Raw genomic sequence first — 13,717 nt, 5'->3', positions numbered from 1 at the left:
GGTTGTCTGGGATTACAGGAGGTAGAGTCAGATAAAAGCAACAGCCCCCCAGAAAATGGCCTCACTTTGGCCAGATCTGCGAGCTGGGAGGCCTGGGACATCAGCTCCCACCCTGACCCCCGTCCTTCCCCCGTCTGTGTACAGGACAAGCGGAGGGAGCCTGGGCCAAATTCCAGCAGGTAGCCAGCTCTTCAGGGAGAGAAGCAGGACAGAGTAGAGTGGGCAGGGCTCTGTCTCCTGGCTTTATACCTGGGCTCTGCACAGACCGCACCATGGCTGCGGACGCTGGCGAGATGTCTTGGAGGGAAAGAGGGGAAGGCTGGAGGCCTAGAGAGGAGGGGAGGAATTCCCAGCCACAGAGGACCCAGAGGAGCATAGCCAGGGCCCAGGGGCTGCCCAAGGGCAGTGCTCAGAGTGTAGACCTACAGTGGATTCAGGGTGCAGACCTACTGTGGATTCAGAGTGCAGACCTACTGTGCACCCAGAGTGGAGACCTACTGTGCACTCTGAGTGCAGACTCTGTGGATTCAGAGAGTGCAGACTCACTGTGCAATTAGAGTGTAAACCTACTGTGTATTCAGAGTGCAGACTCACTGTGAAATCAGAGTGTACACCTACTGTGCACTCAGTGTAGACCTACTGTGGATTAAGGGTGTAGACCTACTGTGGATTCAGAGTGCAGACCTACTGTGGACTCAGAGTGCAGACCTACTGTGCACTCAGAGTGCAGACCTACTGTGGGTCAGAGCTGGGCCCACCATGGATAAGGTCGAGTTTGAGGGCCCTGGAGCCACCAGGAGCGAATGTTCAGGTTTGGTCCAGGGGCATCTGAGGTCAGCTCGGGTTCTGAGGGCTCAGGGCTGCTGTGGGCATTAGATCTGCCAATCACGGGCACTGGTCCCTCCCCGGGAGGCGTGTAGCAGAGCGGCTGTGGCCCCGGTGCTCACGGGGCCTGGTTTGCCCTCCTCCTGAGCTGCAGGCCCCTGTGACTCCAGTGCTGAGACTCTGTGCACCTGCCTCTTCCGTAGGGTTCACAGTCCACCCTGGTGGCAGGTGGGTGCTCGAGACTGGCCGTCTGTACGAAATCACCGTCGAAGTGCTTGACAAGTCTGGCAACAAGGTCTACCTGTCGGATGTGAGTCCCCTTCGGGCCTGGTTGGGGGTGCAGGGGTACATCTCCTGGAGAAGGTGCCTGAAGAGCCGCCTCAAATCATAGGGCCCCCTAGCAGGCGGGCTGAGTTGGGGGGCTTCTTACAGTACTGCTGGATCCCTAGGAAACCCTGTCATGGGCACCTCGGGCATCTCAGGGCCCTGTGAGCCTGTGAGTCTGCACCCTAAGGCCGCACTCCCATCAGGGTTGGAGCGGGGAGAGGAGGCCGCAGCAGCAGGGTCACAGAGGCGGTGATGGTGGCGTGTGTGGCGTCTACCATCTGCCCTCCTGCTCCCTCCTTGTTAGCCCAGGGACCTCACCACTGAGAATCTATCCTTCCCGGCCCTACAGCGGCTCAGGGCCAGAAATGCCTGTGAACTGTCCAAAGGCCCCTCGACTAAGACCAAGCTCAGTAGCTTCCTGGTTCTGGAAAGAGCTTCACACAAACAGGCAGACGGAGAGGCGTCTTGGTCGCATTCGTTCCTTTGTGAGCAATTCCCAGGATCCTGAGAATATCCAGACCTTCCTTGTGGGCCCTGAGGTTTCCCTTTGGCCTACTTGGCAGAAGCCACCACCTTCCTTGTGTTACTAGACTCACTCCATCACCGTCTTGGGGGGATGTTACCTCTAAGGGATTCCGTTGTTGTTCTTTATATTGGGTGGTTTCCTTGTTGGGACCACGGGGTCTGAGAGCCACTGTGGCTCTGTGCTCCTGAGCACCGGCTCATTGGGTCATGTACGGAGGGGCTGAGGCTCGGGGCTCAGAGCTCAGATCCCGGGCTTCGTGCGGCTCATCAGTCTGGCCCGACTGCTCTCTGGGGGCCACGTGGCTTCTTTCCCGCGTCCTGACTTCCCGAGTTGTCCCTGAATCTCCTCTCCCCATCCTGTGTTGCCTTCCAGAACATCCGCATCGAAACTATGTTACCTGTGGAGTTCTTTGAGGTGCTGGCTTCTTCCCAGAATGGGTCGTACCATCATGTCAGGGCGACAGAGCGGGGCCAGACGGTCATCGAGGCGGCCCTCACCTCTGTGGTGGACCAGGCAAGTTGGCACCTCCCTGGGCCACCCCGGGCCCTCTGCAGGCAGAAATGCCAACCCAGGGTGGACATGAGCCGGAGGAGTCGGGGCCCCAAGATTCAGTGCTGTCACGGGTGCCGTGGGGGTCCTTCCTACTCTAGGCTCCCGGTGGCATCAGGCGTAGGGGCTTTGGCTTTTTCCTGTCCCCTGTCCTCTGTCCTTGTCGTGGACCAGAGCCCCCTTCATCTGAGCCTTGCTGACTCCTGAAAAAGCAAGCCCTCGCCTCTAGGACTGGGTTCAGAAACGCTTGTTGGGGCCCGTGTGTCCAGCTGTGCACTGACGGGGACCCACGAGTGTTTCTTTGGCTGTTTGGGGTCCTTCAGAGTTTTAAAATTCTCACCCGTTTTTGAAAGGCCAGTCGGTTTCAGTGGGAGCAGATTCCACTGATTGGAAGCTTGGTGCTGGGACTCTCATCTCCCTACTACACCTAGTAGAGGCCTAGTGGAGGCCGCTGTGGCCTGGGGACCAGGCAGAGATTCCTACCGAAGCGGCCGGTTCTCCTTTGGAGGCTCTGGAAAGTGGCTTTCATGTCCCATGCCTCGGTTTCCCCATCCTTAAAGTGGGGATAACCACGACCAGCCTGCCCATGGGATGTGCCACGAGGATGCAGCCAAGCAGTGCTGACTCGAGTGGCTGTTGAAGAGCCACCGAAAGCCGTCTCCATGGAGACGAAGAAGGCTGCAGGGTACCCGGCATCTTCCTTCCCACTCCCCCACAGTCTGAGGGGACGGGGTCTGGTTGTCATGCTGGCGTGTGGCTCCCTCGCCCCCTTGCAGGATGGAGGGGTCCACACATTACGGGTGCCTGTGTGGAACCAGCAGGAGGTGGAAATCCACAGCCCCATCACCCTTCATCCGAGCATCTTGACGTTTCCATGGCAACCAAAGGCAGGCGCCTATCAGTACACGATAAAGGTAACTTGGAGACCCCATCTGGGTGACTTTCTTTGGGTGTTTCCATGTGTTGGGGCTCTAACTCCATTCTGTTTCTGTTAAATTACCTTCTATTGGTTGAAAGAATTTGAAATCAAAGTCTTTATGCTTTCTGTATCTTCCAAGGTTTTTTATCACAGCAGGGTATTTTGGTAATTAGGAAAAAACCTTGAAAAATAGAAAAGAAAACACGATGAAGAAAGTCCTAAGCATGCATTTAACTTTCACATGTGGTTTTTATTTTTTGTAAAAATAATTGCTTTCTGGGAGCAGTGTAAATATCTTGAGAGAAAACCTTGGAATTGGCGGGGGAGACGTCTCCAACTCTGCCGCACATCTGGTGTTCTTGGTCTCTGAAGTTCACAAGTCCCCCCAGCGTCAGTGGCAGGGCCCAGGGCCCTTCGGGCTGGGGCTCGTGGGGGCCGCGCTCCGTCCATCCCGCTGTCTCCCGGCAGTGTGGACAGTGTCCTTGTGTGCCTGGGACCCGCTGTCCCTTCCCGCAGCTGTGTCACCTTCCCGGCCCCTCTAGGGTTCGGGGGTGGTGGCCCCTGATGCGGAGGCCGCTGGGCTGTCCTTGACTTCACAGCAGATGACTGGAGCGGGCAGGGTCTGTGCAGGAGGGGCAGGGACGTCACGACCCTGTGGCTGGGGTCTTCCCACTGCAGCCTGAGCTCAGGAGGTGCCCCTGGGTCCTGGGGCCACTCTCAGGGACGTGTGCATACACGTGTGTGTCAGTCAGAGGTCCGTGGAATACGAGGACCAGAAGGAGACAGGCGGGGAGAACAAGGGGTGGGCGTGGTGCCAGCTGGACGTTGGCTGATGCCTTGTGTCTCCACGTGGTGACGTGATGCCAACGCGTGTGAGCGAGGGTGTGAGAGGGAGAGGGATGGAGGGGCAGGGCAGGCGGGCTGACCCGATGATGCCTTCCCTCCCCAGGCCCAGGGCGGCAGCGGGAACTTCAGCTGGTCCTCCTCGAGTTCTGTGGTGGCCACGGTCACTGTCAAGGGTGTGATGACCACAGGCAGCGACACGGGGGTCAGTGTGATCCAGGCACACGACGTGCAGAACCCGCTGCATTTTGGCGAGATGAAGGTGAGGCCCAGGTCAGGGCGGCCGCCCTGGAGAGACGAAGGTGAGGCCTGTGTCAGGGCGGCCGCAGGGCGGCTTGGGGAGTGATCGGGCCGCCATCTTAACCAGCCTCTGGCTTAATTCAGAAGCACCCTTTAGTCATCAGTCTTGACCTTGGCTGGGATTCTGGTGAGGGGGGTCAGGGGTCAGGTCCAGACTGGCCCCTGAGGTCATGGACAGACCCAGGAGACAGCCATCCCATCCCACACCGGGCAGGGGTGGGACCGCCAGGATCCCAAAGGGAGGTCAGAGGATTCAGAAACATGAAACACTCAAAGCAGTCGTTCTAGAAGACCCTCCGACCCGAAAGCTAGGACTCTGCTTCAGAAAGGCTGCTGGGTGCTGGGCTGTAAATTCATAGGGAGAGGAAGCCCCCAGACCCAAGACTGGCCTGCTCCTTTCCTCTGATCCCTGTTCAGATCCAAGTTAGGAGTCCCCCCGACAGGTACCCTACGCCTGGCGTCCGTCCCAAGTGACGTCCCAAGCGACGGCCAAAGGTGGGCATGACCGCCTGGACAGCCCCGCCTGGTGGCCTCCTGACCCCGGCTCTTTCTTGACCGCCTGACCCTGACCTCAGCTGCTTTTATGACTCCACTTAGGGCCAGAATGGAAGCTCCGTACGTAGCGTGTCCAGCCCCAACCTTCTACACTATTTGGGACATTAACGCACAGGTCGTCCTCGTCTTTTTATTTCGATCCGCACACACCTACCTAAAGATCCATCTAAATCTCATGAGCGTGCTAAGTCATTTCTATTGTGTCCAACTCTTTGTGACCCCATGGACTGTAGCCAGCCAGACTCCTCTGTCCAAGGGTTTCTCCAGGCAAGAATACTGCAGTGGGTTGCCGTGCCTTCCTCCAGGGGAATCTTCCCGACCCAGTGATCAAACCTGTGTCTCTTATGTCTCCTGCACTAGCACCTCCTGGGAAGCCCTAACTCTCATGTAAGGAGGGTTGTAGCCGAGACAACTTAACTGTAGCATCACTTCCAAGTGTTTGGATGATCTGTGGCCGCAGGCTGATTCATCTCGGTGAACCTGCCCCGCCCACCCCCGCGGAGCCCAGAGCCCACTCGCAGCCCAGCAGTGTGCGCAGTGGTCGGAGTCTGGCTTCCGGGGCTGCCTGCCTGGCCCAGACTGACCCTGCTGCAGCCAGGCAGGCTCTCAACCCCCACAGCAGGTTCCTTGTTGGGCAGAGACACTGGTGACCTTGTTGCCAAGGAGGCTGAGAGGATGGGGTGCTTTCGTCCGGCTCTTGGAACGGAGCTTGGCGTGTGGGCAGTTTTGTTGGGTGTTGACGCTGGTGATGCCTCTCACTCTGCGCTCCCCTCTTCTTTACCTCCCTTTGATGCGCTGAGCTGTAAATGCCTCAGGGCTTTTGCACAGACCCTCTCTTCAGCCAGACTGGGTCTGGCCGTCTCTGACACACTCCCAGGTCAAGCTCATATGTCACCTTCCCAGGGAAGCCTCTGCATCTCTGCCCTGAATGTCTCTCTGCCCCCTGCATAAAGTGTCGTGTCCACCAAGCTCAGGCTTCTCACCAGCGGGTCCTGAGTGCCCACATGCAGGAATCAGGAAAGCTGAGCAGCGGCTCTTCCTCCTCTGTGTAGCCGGCTGACCACACCCCCACCCTGTCCTGCAGGTGTACGTGATTGAGCCCGGCTGACCACACCCCCACCCTGTCCTGCAGGTGTATGTGATCGAGCCCAGCGGCATGGAGTTCGGCCCGTGCCCAGTGGAGGCCCGTGTGGGCCAGAGCCTGGAGCTGCCCCTCAGGATCCATGGCCTCATGCCGGGTGGGGCCGATGACGTGGTCACCCTGAGCGACTGCTCCCACTTCGACTTGGTGGTGGAGGTGGAGAACCAGGGCGTGTTCCAGCCGCTCCCAGGTAATGCAGCGCTGTGAGCGGCGCCAACTGGCGGGGTCACCACCGATGACCTGAGTTCTCAGCGTGGGTTGCCCAGATTCCTAAATCGGGAACTGAGCCAGCAGAGGGGTTGAGAAATGGCGTTTGTCCCCTGTCCACCCCCAGCTATGGTCTGCTCTGCACCTTTCTGCTGTGAGGCCCGTGTGTTGCTCGGAGCCTCAGTCTCCACGTCTGTAAAATGGGCGTCATCCTAAGGAGACTTGTGTGTCGTGGTGCCTGTCGCAGCCCCTGGAATGTGGCAGCTGCTTGGAATACACTGTCCATAGCGGTTCTGATGACAGAATCGCGACACCTCTGTGACGCCACGGTCTGCCCCTCCAGGGCCGTTGGAGCCAGGCCCCTGCAGGGCTGGGTGGTGAAGTCGGTGGTGACGGTGGTGGTGGCACTCAGTTTTGGAGTGTCAGCCCTGCCGGTGTGGTGCGTGCCCTTGGCGTGCATGACCTCACAGACTCAGAGCCTCTGTGGGAAGAGGGGCTGTGGTCAGGCCGCGTGTTGGACAAAGAGACCGAGGCCGTGTCACTGCCCAGGGTCCCCCGAGGGCCCAAAGCCAGGTCCTCAGGGTGGAATGCAAGGCTGGGTGTGTGCCGCCCTCACCCAGAGCCTTAGTGCCCGGGAAACAGGGCCCCCCGGGGGAGTCGGCCCACGGGGTCCCTTAGGCTTGCGGGTGATGCTAACCAAGGACTGATGGTGAGTACAGCCCAGGCAGGGTGAGAGGGGTGGGGAGCAGAGCTCATGGGCACACCTGTGGGCCGCGTGCACACACGGTGGCCTGAGGCTGCGGAACCTGTCAAACCCTGCATCACTGGGGCTTTGGGGCACGTGGACCTCAAAGTGGCCAGAGCTGGGGGCCACCGCTGGTTTCTGAGCAGAGGAGTGAGCCCTGGACCCTGGCAGGGATCAGGAAGCTTGACAGGCAGAGGTGTTTGTTGGCTTCCCGTTGGGCCACCATGCTTGTGGTCATTCACGGGGCTGTTTGAAGGCAAAGCTGCTCAGATGTCGTGGCACATCCCGGGCCATCACCCTGTTCACATAGCTGTGGCTGCATCTTCTCAGACTGTCCAGGGGAAACCAGGCCTTATGGGTCCTGTGTCTTCAGAGAAGCAGCAGACATCAGCACGGCCTTCCCAGGTGGCTCAGCGGTACAGGATCTGGTTGCCAAAACAGGAGATGCAGGAGGCCTGGATTTCATCCCTGGAGGGGGAAACGGCAACCCGCTCCTGTGTTCTTGCCTGGAGAATCCGGTGGATAGAGGAGCCTGGCGGGCTATAGTCCATGGGGTCACAAACAGCTGGGTGACTGAGCGGCTGAATACCAACAACAAAACATCAGCACAGAAGAAAGAGGCCCGTCCTCCTGATGGCAGGAGAGGGGCCCGCTGCCCCGTCCCGCCCCCATGCATCCTGGAGTGCTGCAGCCACGAGCTCCAGGGCACTGAGGAGGAAGGACGGGCTGGGGTCCACGGTCCTGGGCCCAGCGCTGCCTTCGTCAGAACCGCCGACGGCTCTACTCCAGATCTGTGCGCCTCCTCGTGTGTACATCCACCTCAGGGGAAAAAAGAGCCCTAAAGAAGCACTGACCTGTGGTTATTGCGTGTGTGCGAAGCGTTCAGGATGAAACACACTGATGCTTGAGGCTCACTTCTAGACGCATACGGTATGGGACGGACTGTTGGTGGGTAGACAGGCAGCCAGAGGAGCAGAAATGAATGTTCGCTGTGGGATCTAGGGGGCTGGGTGTGCAGCTTCATCACATCATTCTTTCTAAATGTTTGGGGGGAAAACTAAAATACCACCAGAATGGCTTTTTTTTCAAACAGGTGGAAAATACCGCGGATTGGCGGGGATGTCAGTGAGTCAACACAGCCACTTGGTGAAGGATGGTTGGCGAAAGTGATGAAGCTGAGCATAGACACTCCCAGGCATTAAGGACCAGAGAAGAAATCCCTCTCTCTGTGGGATGCCAATAGAAACGCTGAAATGCATCCCCAGAGAAATGCCGCACATGCTCGTGGCAGCTCAGTGAGCCCTCGTGGCCCCACATGGCCAACGGCATGTTAGAAGGGTTAAACGCCAGCACCAGGGGGCATGTACTCCTGGAATGCAGTGTCTCAGCGGTCTAACGATAACATGATGCACCACGGTAGCAAAATCGAGGAAGAAAACCGCGCCGCTATCTCAGCGGAGGCAGAGAGATCAGTGGACAAATCTCAAAACCTTTTTCTGATAAAATCGGCCTACAAACCGGAAATAGAAGGAAACTCCACGAACTTAATAAAAGCCGTATATGAAAACTCATAACTGACATCATCCTCCAGGCAAATGGCTGAAAACGTTTACCCTAAGATCTGGAAGACAAGGTCAACGCAGTAGCAGAAGTCCTGGCCAGAGCTATTAGGCAAGAAAAGCAAATAAAAGACACCCGAACTGGAAAGGAAGGGATAAGCTTATCTGTTTGCAAATGACTTAATATGTGAAAACCCTAAAGATTCCACCAAAAAGGCCTCTCAGGAGTAAAATGAATGTGGAGAAATAGTATTTGTGTGGAATCCGAAAGATCCAGAATAGCCAACGCGATGCTGAAAAAGAAGAAACTGGGAGATCTCATTCTTCCCTTTTTCAGGACTTACTTCAGGTTGCTGTTGATCCGTTGCTGAGTCGTATCCGACTCTTTGTGACCCTGTGGACTGTAGCCCGCCAGGCTCCGTTTTCTATGGCATTTCCCAGGCAAGAACCCTGGAATGGGTTGTCATTTCCTTCTCCAAGGGATCTTCCCAACCCAGGGATCAAACCTGCATCTCCTGCTTGGCAGGTGGATTCTTTACCACTGAGCCACCTGGGAAAGTCCTTATTATAAGTTACAATAATTGAATCAGAGTGGCGGTTGCACAGACTTAGAGACTGGTGAAATAGAACAGAGAGCCCCCAAAATACTCTGATACCGCCAGTACTGAGCGGGAGAGAGCCAGTTACCAAGGACTTCTGCCCGGCAGTTCCCTTTGTTTGAGTTCCAAGGCCAGCAGGATTCGGCTCTGCTCTTAGAAGTGGTTAGGTTTTCCTCTGGGGAGGGGCACGGGGAGGTGCGGGTCATGCTGATACCTGATCTCAGTCCTAGAAACAGGGCGTGTTCAGTCTGCAGGGAATAATGGTGAGCTGTATGCTTACAACATGCTAATGCTTTGGGGTATGATAATTATACTTGAAAATGGTAAGTTAAAAAAATTGGACTCGTATCAAGCCCGGCGTGAAAGAGGGCGTCAGCCCGTCGGGTCTCCCCTGACAGGCGCGTGCTCGCTGACCTCTGCTGCTCCCGTTGCAGGCAGGCTGCGGCCGGGGCCTGACCACTGCAGCGGCGTCACGGTGAGGGCGGAGGCCCAGGGCTACACCGCGCTGCTCGTCAGCTACAGGCACGGCCACGTGCATCTGAGTGCTCGCGTCACCATCGCCGCCTACCTGCCCCTCAAGGTGAGCCCCAGGCCCCGCCCTCCTCCTCCCCGGCAAGAATTACCCGTCCGCTCTGGCAAATGTGCGTTAAATCAGAGCAGCTCCAGAGGTGCTTTTCAGTCAGGATTCGGGAGCCTGTAGCAGAGCAGGGCCTGCCTGAGGGCGGACGGTGAGTGCTGACATCCGTGTGGATGAAGTGACCCCACAGGGATCCAAACGGGGGGCTCCAGGCTCACTCTGGAGTTACCCCGCAGGGTCTCCAGAGGGCCCTGCAGTGGGGACAGTGGCCCTGGCGCATGGTATGGGTCCTGGGGCCTCGGGGCTCTGGGGCCAGCCTGGACGTGCCCCTCACCTGACGCCAGAGTCCCCTGTGCACACGCGTGCAGAAGGCGTGAAGCATGTTCCCGCGCAGAGCACGCTGCCTTTGCTGTGACACCAACTCCCGAGCCTGAATCCAGGTCCCACAGCAACTCTGCAACTTTGGTTTAATTTCTCAGGGCCTCAGATTCCTTGCCTGTAAAATGGGGTTAATGCAGCACCTGCCGACAGGGTTATAGTGAGGAGGAGGATTTGAGCAAAACCAGATGGGCTGAGCACCGTGCCTGGGAGGTGGCAAATGCTCAGTAGGGTTAGTAGTTAACGTGTGGGCGAGAAGGGCCTGGCCCTTCCTCTCACGTGGGGTCGTGCAGCCTCACAGAGACCCTAGCAGGGTGCGTCTGTGCCTCTGGGCCTGTCGGTTTGGGGTGTGTTTCCTTCTCCCCTGCCCCACCAGGAGCAAGCTCAGGGACATTAGAAACCATCATCTCTGAACCCCTGGCCCCGGGCACAGTGTCTGATGCAGGGCAGACAGCAGCCCAGTGTTGTTTGGATTTCTTGCTGGGATGTAATAGAGAGATAATGTTCTGTGGTTTCATTAGCGCAGCTCAGTGACTTGAAACTTGTCTGTACTGTGAAACCATCACCATAACGAGTCTACTTAACACCCATCACCACACATAGTCACATGGGTTTTCTTTTTGCCCGCTCCTCTTGTCCTCAGAGGTACCATCCTCTATACCCTGTCCTGCACCTTGCTCCTTTACTTGAAAAACAAAGAAGGTGACTGCAGATCTCTTCACATACACACGGGAAGGGCTTTGCTTGCTATTCGGTCATAAAGATAGACCAGTTTATCACCTTGCTGACGGCTGTTTGGGCTGTTCTCACGCTTTCCCCTCTTAAAAATAACGCAGTTCTGTGCCTGCAGTTCGTGTATTCATGGAGCCCTATCTTCTGAGTCCATTCCTAGAAGGGATGCTGCTTAGACAGGGGATGAACAGGCCTGTGACTGTGGCAGACATTGCTGAATTTCCCTGTTGGGGTTGTGCCATTTCCGTATCTTCCCCAGCAGGATATGAGAACACATTTCTCAATGATACTGTACTTGAAAGTTGCTGAGAGAGTAGATCTTAAAAATTCTTCTCCTCACGAGAAAAAAACATTAGTAACTTTGTGTGGTGACAGCTGTTGACGTACTGCGGTGATCTTTGACAATCTGTGCAAACATCAAATCACTGTCCTGCACAACCAAAGCTCATAGAAGGTTATATGTCAATCATATCTCAAGAAAACAGCTTCCTTTTATAAGAGAGTATGTGTTTAGGACTTACCTGGTGGGGAACACTCTGCTCCCAACGCAGGACATCGATCCCTGGGTTTGATCCCTGGTTGGAGAACTGGATCCCATGTGCCACAGCTAAAGACCCCACATGCTGCAGCCAAGGCCTGGCACAGCCAAAGAAAAAATAAATGACATGCATGTGTTGCTACAGACTCATCAGCAGTGTGTGTACTCAGACTTTTGATTTTTGCTGATGAGACGGCAGAGAAATAGTATCCAGTGTAGTTGTGATCTGCTCTTCTTAAAATATTTTACTTTTTTCTACATGGTGTTTCGTTTCTCACGTGGTTGAGATCACGCTACAGATACGAGGGGAAACAGACATGCCCTTCCTTTATTGGAGCCCGTAAGCCAGGAGGGGAGACAGACACCCAAACAGATCCTCCTGGCAGGACGGAGAGCACCACGTAGGGCAAGGACCAGAGAGTGAGCTCCCCGCCCGGCGGGCCTGCTCCTCCAGGAGACAGGCCAGCCCCCCGCCCGGCGGGCCTGCTCCTCCTGGAGACACGCCAGCCCCCCGCCCGGCGGGCCTGCTCCTCCCGGAGACACGCCAGCCCCCCGCCCGGCGGGCCTGCTCCTCCCGGAGACACGCAGACTCTGCTGCTTTCTCCCACAGGCTGTGGACCCCTCCTCTGTCGCCTTGGTGACCCTTGGCTCCTCGAAGGAGATGCTCTTTGAGGGTGGTCCCGGACCCTGGGTCCTGGAGCCTTCCAAGTTCTTCCGCAACGTCACCTCAGAGGATGCGGACAGCATCAGCCTGGCCCTCTTTGGGCCCCCTGCCTCCCGGAACTATCAGCAACACTGGATCCTCGTGACTTGCCAGGTCTTGGGTGAACAGGTGAGAAGGCAGCCCCCCCAGGCCGACCCTGGCCAGAGGAGGGGTGGACAGTCATGTCCCCGAGCGCCCTGCTGTGCCTCGCACCCTCGTTTTGTCTTAATCCTCAAGATAGTCCTAAGACACAGCTGTGGCCTTTGTACCCATTCCACAGGCAGGCAGACTGAGGATCAGGGCAGGGGGTGACTGACTGAACACCAGGCAGGCCGAGCAGGGGGCAGGACCCTGATACGTGCTGGCCAGTCCTGGGAAGCTGCACGGCATCCCCTGACCCTCCTCTTGGAGCAGGCCCGGTTCTGTCCTGTTTGTAGGGGGCTCCAGGGCCCCTGCTGGAAGGTCCGTCCGTCTCCCATCCACGTATCCCTGGACTGTTGTAAGCCCTTGGGGTGGGTTATCACCGCCATCCCCATTCCGCAGAACAGCACTGTGAGTCCAGGGCTCCCAGTGGAGTGGGGACTCAGCCTGGGTGTGCGATGCGTCTTCCCCCCCGCTAGGTCATCGCCCTCACGGTGGGGAACAAGCCCAGCGTCACCAACCCCTTCCCGGCGCTGGAGCCCGCCGTGGTGAAGTTCGTGTGCGCGCCACCCTCCCGGCTCACGCTGACGCCTGTCTACGCCAGCCCCCAGCTGGACCTGTCCTGCCCGCTGCTGCAGCAGAACAAGCAGGTGGTGAGTGGCCTCCGAGGGCCAGGCAACGGCCGGTGCTGCCCCTCCCTCGTCGGCACACCCGTCCTGCCCGGCGGGTGCTTGTCTGGGGGTGCCGTGGGGTGCCAGGGGCCTGTGCTGTGGCACTGTCAGGAGAAAGGGAACCTCTCCAACGCCAGACTCAGCCGCTGTTCTCATCCCCTGTGGTAAGAGCGACGTATGTAAGTCCGGGCTCTGGGAAGACCCGGCCCGCTGGGTCCACTGTGAGGCCGGAGCTGGGCGGCGCTCAGGGCGGCAGGCCCAGCCCCAATCTGACTCGTGTGTGTCCGCCTCCTTTGAGTGATGTGCGGTGACAGTGGCCTCCAGGGCTACTAAAGGCATGAGGGGAGCTGCACTCACGTCGGCGCTCAGAGGGTGTCTTAGGCACCTCACCTTGCTCCCTGCTTCCGTCCTGCTGCGGCTTCCTGTGCGCCCAGAGCGAGAGCTAGAGTCATACCCCTGCCTCCTGAGGCCCGCAGGCCCTGGGACCGCCCATCACCTTCCCCGCCCCACCTCCGTCCCCTCTCGGAGCTGGGGTAGCCCCGTGGTCTGGCTTGCTCTTCCCTGACTGGAATGGTCTCCTTCTGAACGCCCAGGCCCTCTCCTGCCTCCCTCAGCTCTTCACTCACACATTACCTCCTGGGAGGGCCTTCCTCAGCCTTAGACCCTATCTAATGTGTGTCCCCGGGCTTCCCTGGTGGCCCAGTGGTAAAAAATCTGCCTGCAATGCAGGATCTGCAGGAGATGCAGATTTGATCCCTGGGTCGGGAAGATCCCCTGGAGAAGGAAATGGCAAGCCACTCCAGTATTCTTGCCTGGAGAATCCCATGGACAGAGGAGCCTGGGGGACTGCCGTCCATGGGGTCGCAATGACAGAGGATCGAA

The 13,717-nt window shown here is 57.6% G+C and overlaps 1 protein-coding gene across 2 annotated transcripts in view; it reads left to right on the top strand.

Moving 5' to 3' along the window:
• Positions 1-13,717, top strand: part of NUP210 (nucleoporin 210) — a 91,743-nt gene that overhangs the window by 35,648 nt on the left and 42,378 nt on the right. For both annotated transcript variants that reach the window (XM_027523923.1, XM_027523922.1), the window contains exons 9-16: positions 1,029-1,135; positions 2,051-2,191; positions 3,004-3,141; positions 4,096-4,251; positions 5,977-6,175; positions 9,530-9,675; positions 11,931-12,152; positions 12,644-12,817. In XM_027523923.1, the coding sequence (XP_027379724.1) occupies positions 1,029-1,135; positions 2,051-2,191; positions 3,004-3,141; positions 4,096-4,251; positions 5,977-6,175; positions 9,530-9,675; positions 11,931-12,152; positions 12,644-12,817 (1,283 nt within the window). The remainder of the gene's footprint in view (positions 1-1,028; positions 1,136-2,050; positions 2,192-3,003; positions 3,142-4,095; positions 4,252-5,976; positions 6,176-9,529; positions 9,676-11,930; positions 12,153-12,643; positions 12,818-13,717) is intronic.

The sequence above is a fragment of the Bos indicus x Bos taurus genome, chromosome 22 (assembly GCF_003369695.1).
Source record: "Bos indicus x Bos taurus breed Angus x Brahman F1 hybrid chromosome 22, Bos_hybrid_MaternalHap_v2.0, whole genome shotgun sequence".
Classification (NCBI taxonomy): Eukaryota; Metazoa; Chordata; class Mammalia; order Artiodactyla; family Bovidae; genus Bos; species Bos indicus x Bos taurus.
This window is presented reverse-complemented; position numbering and strand designations above follow the sequence as displayed.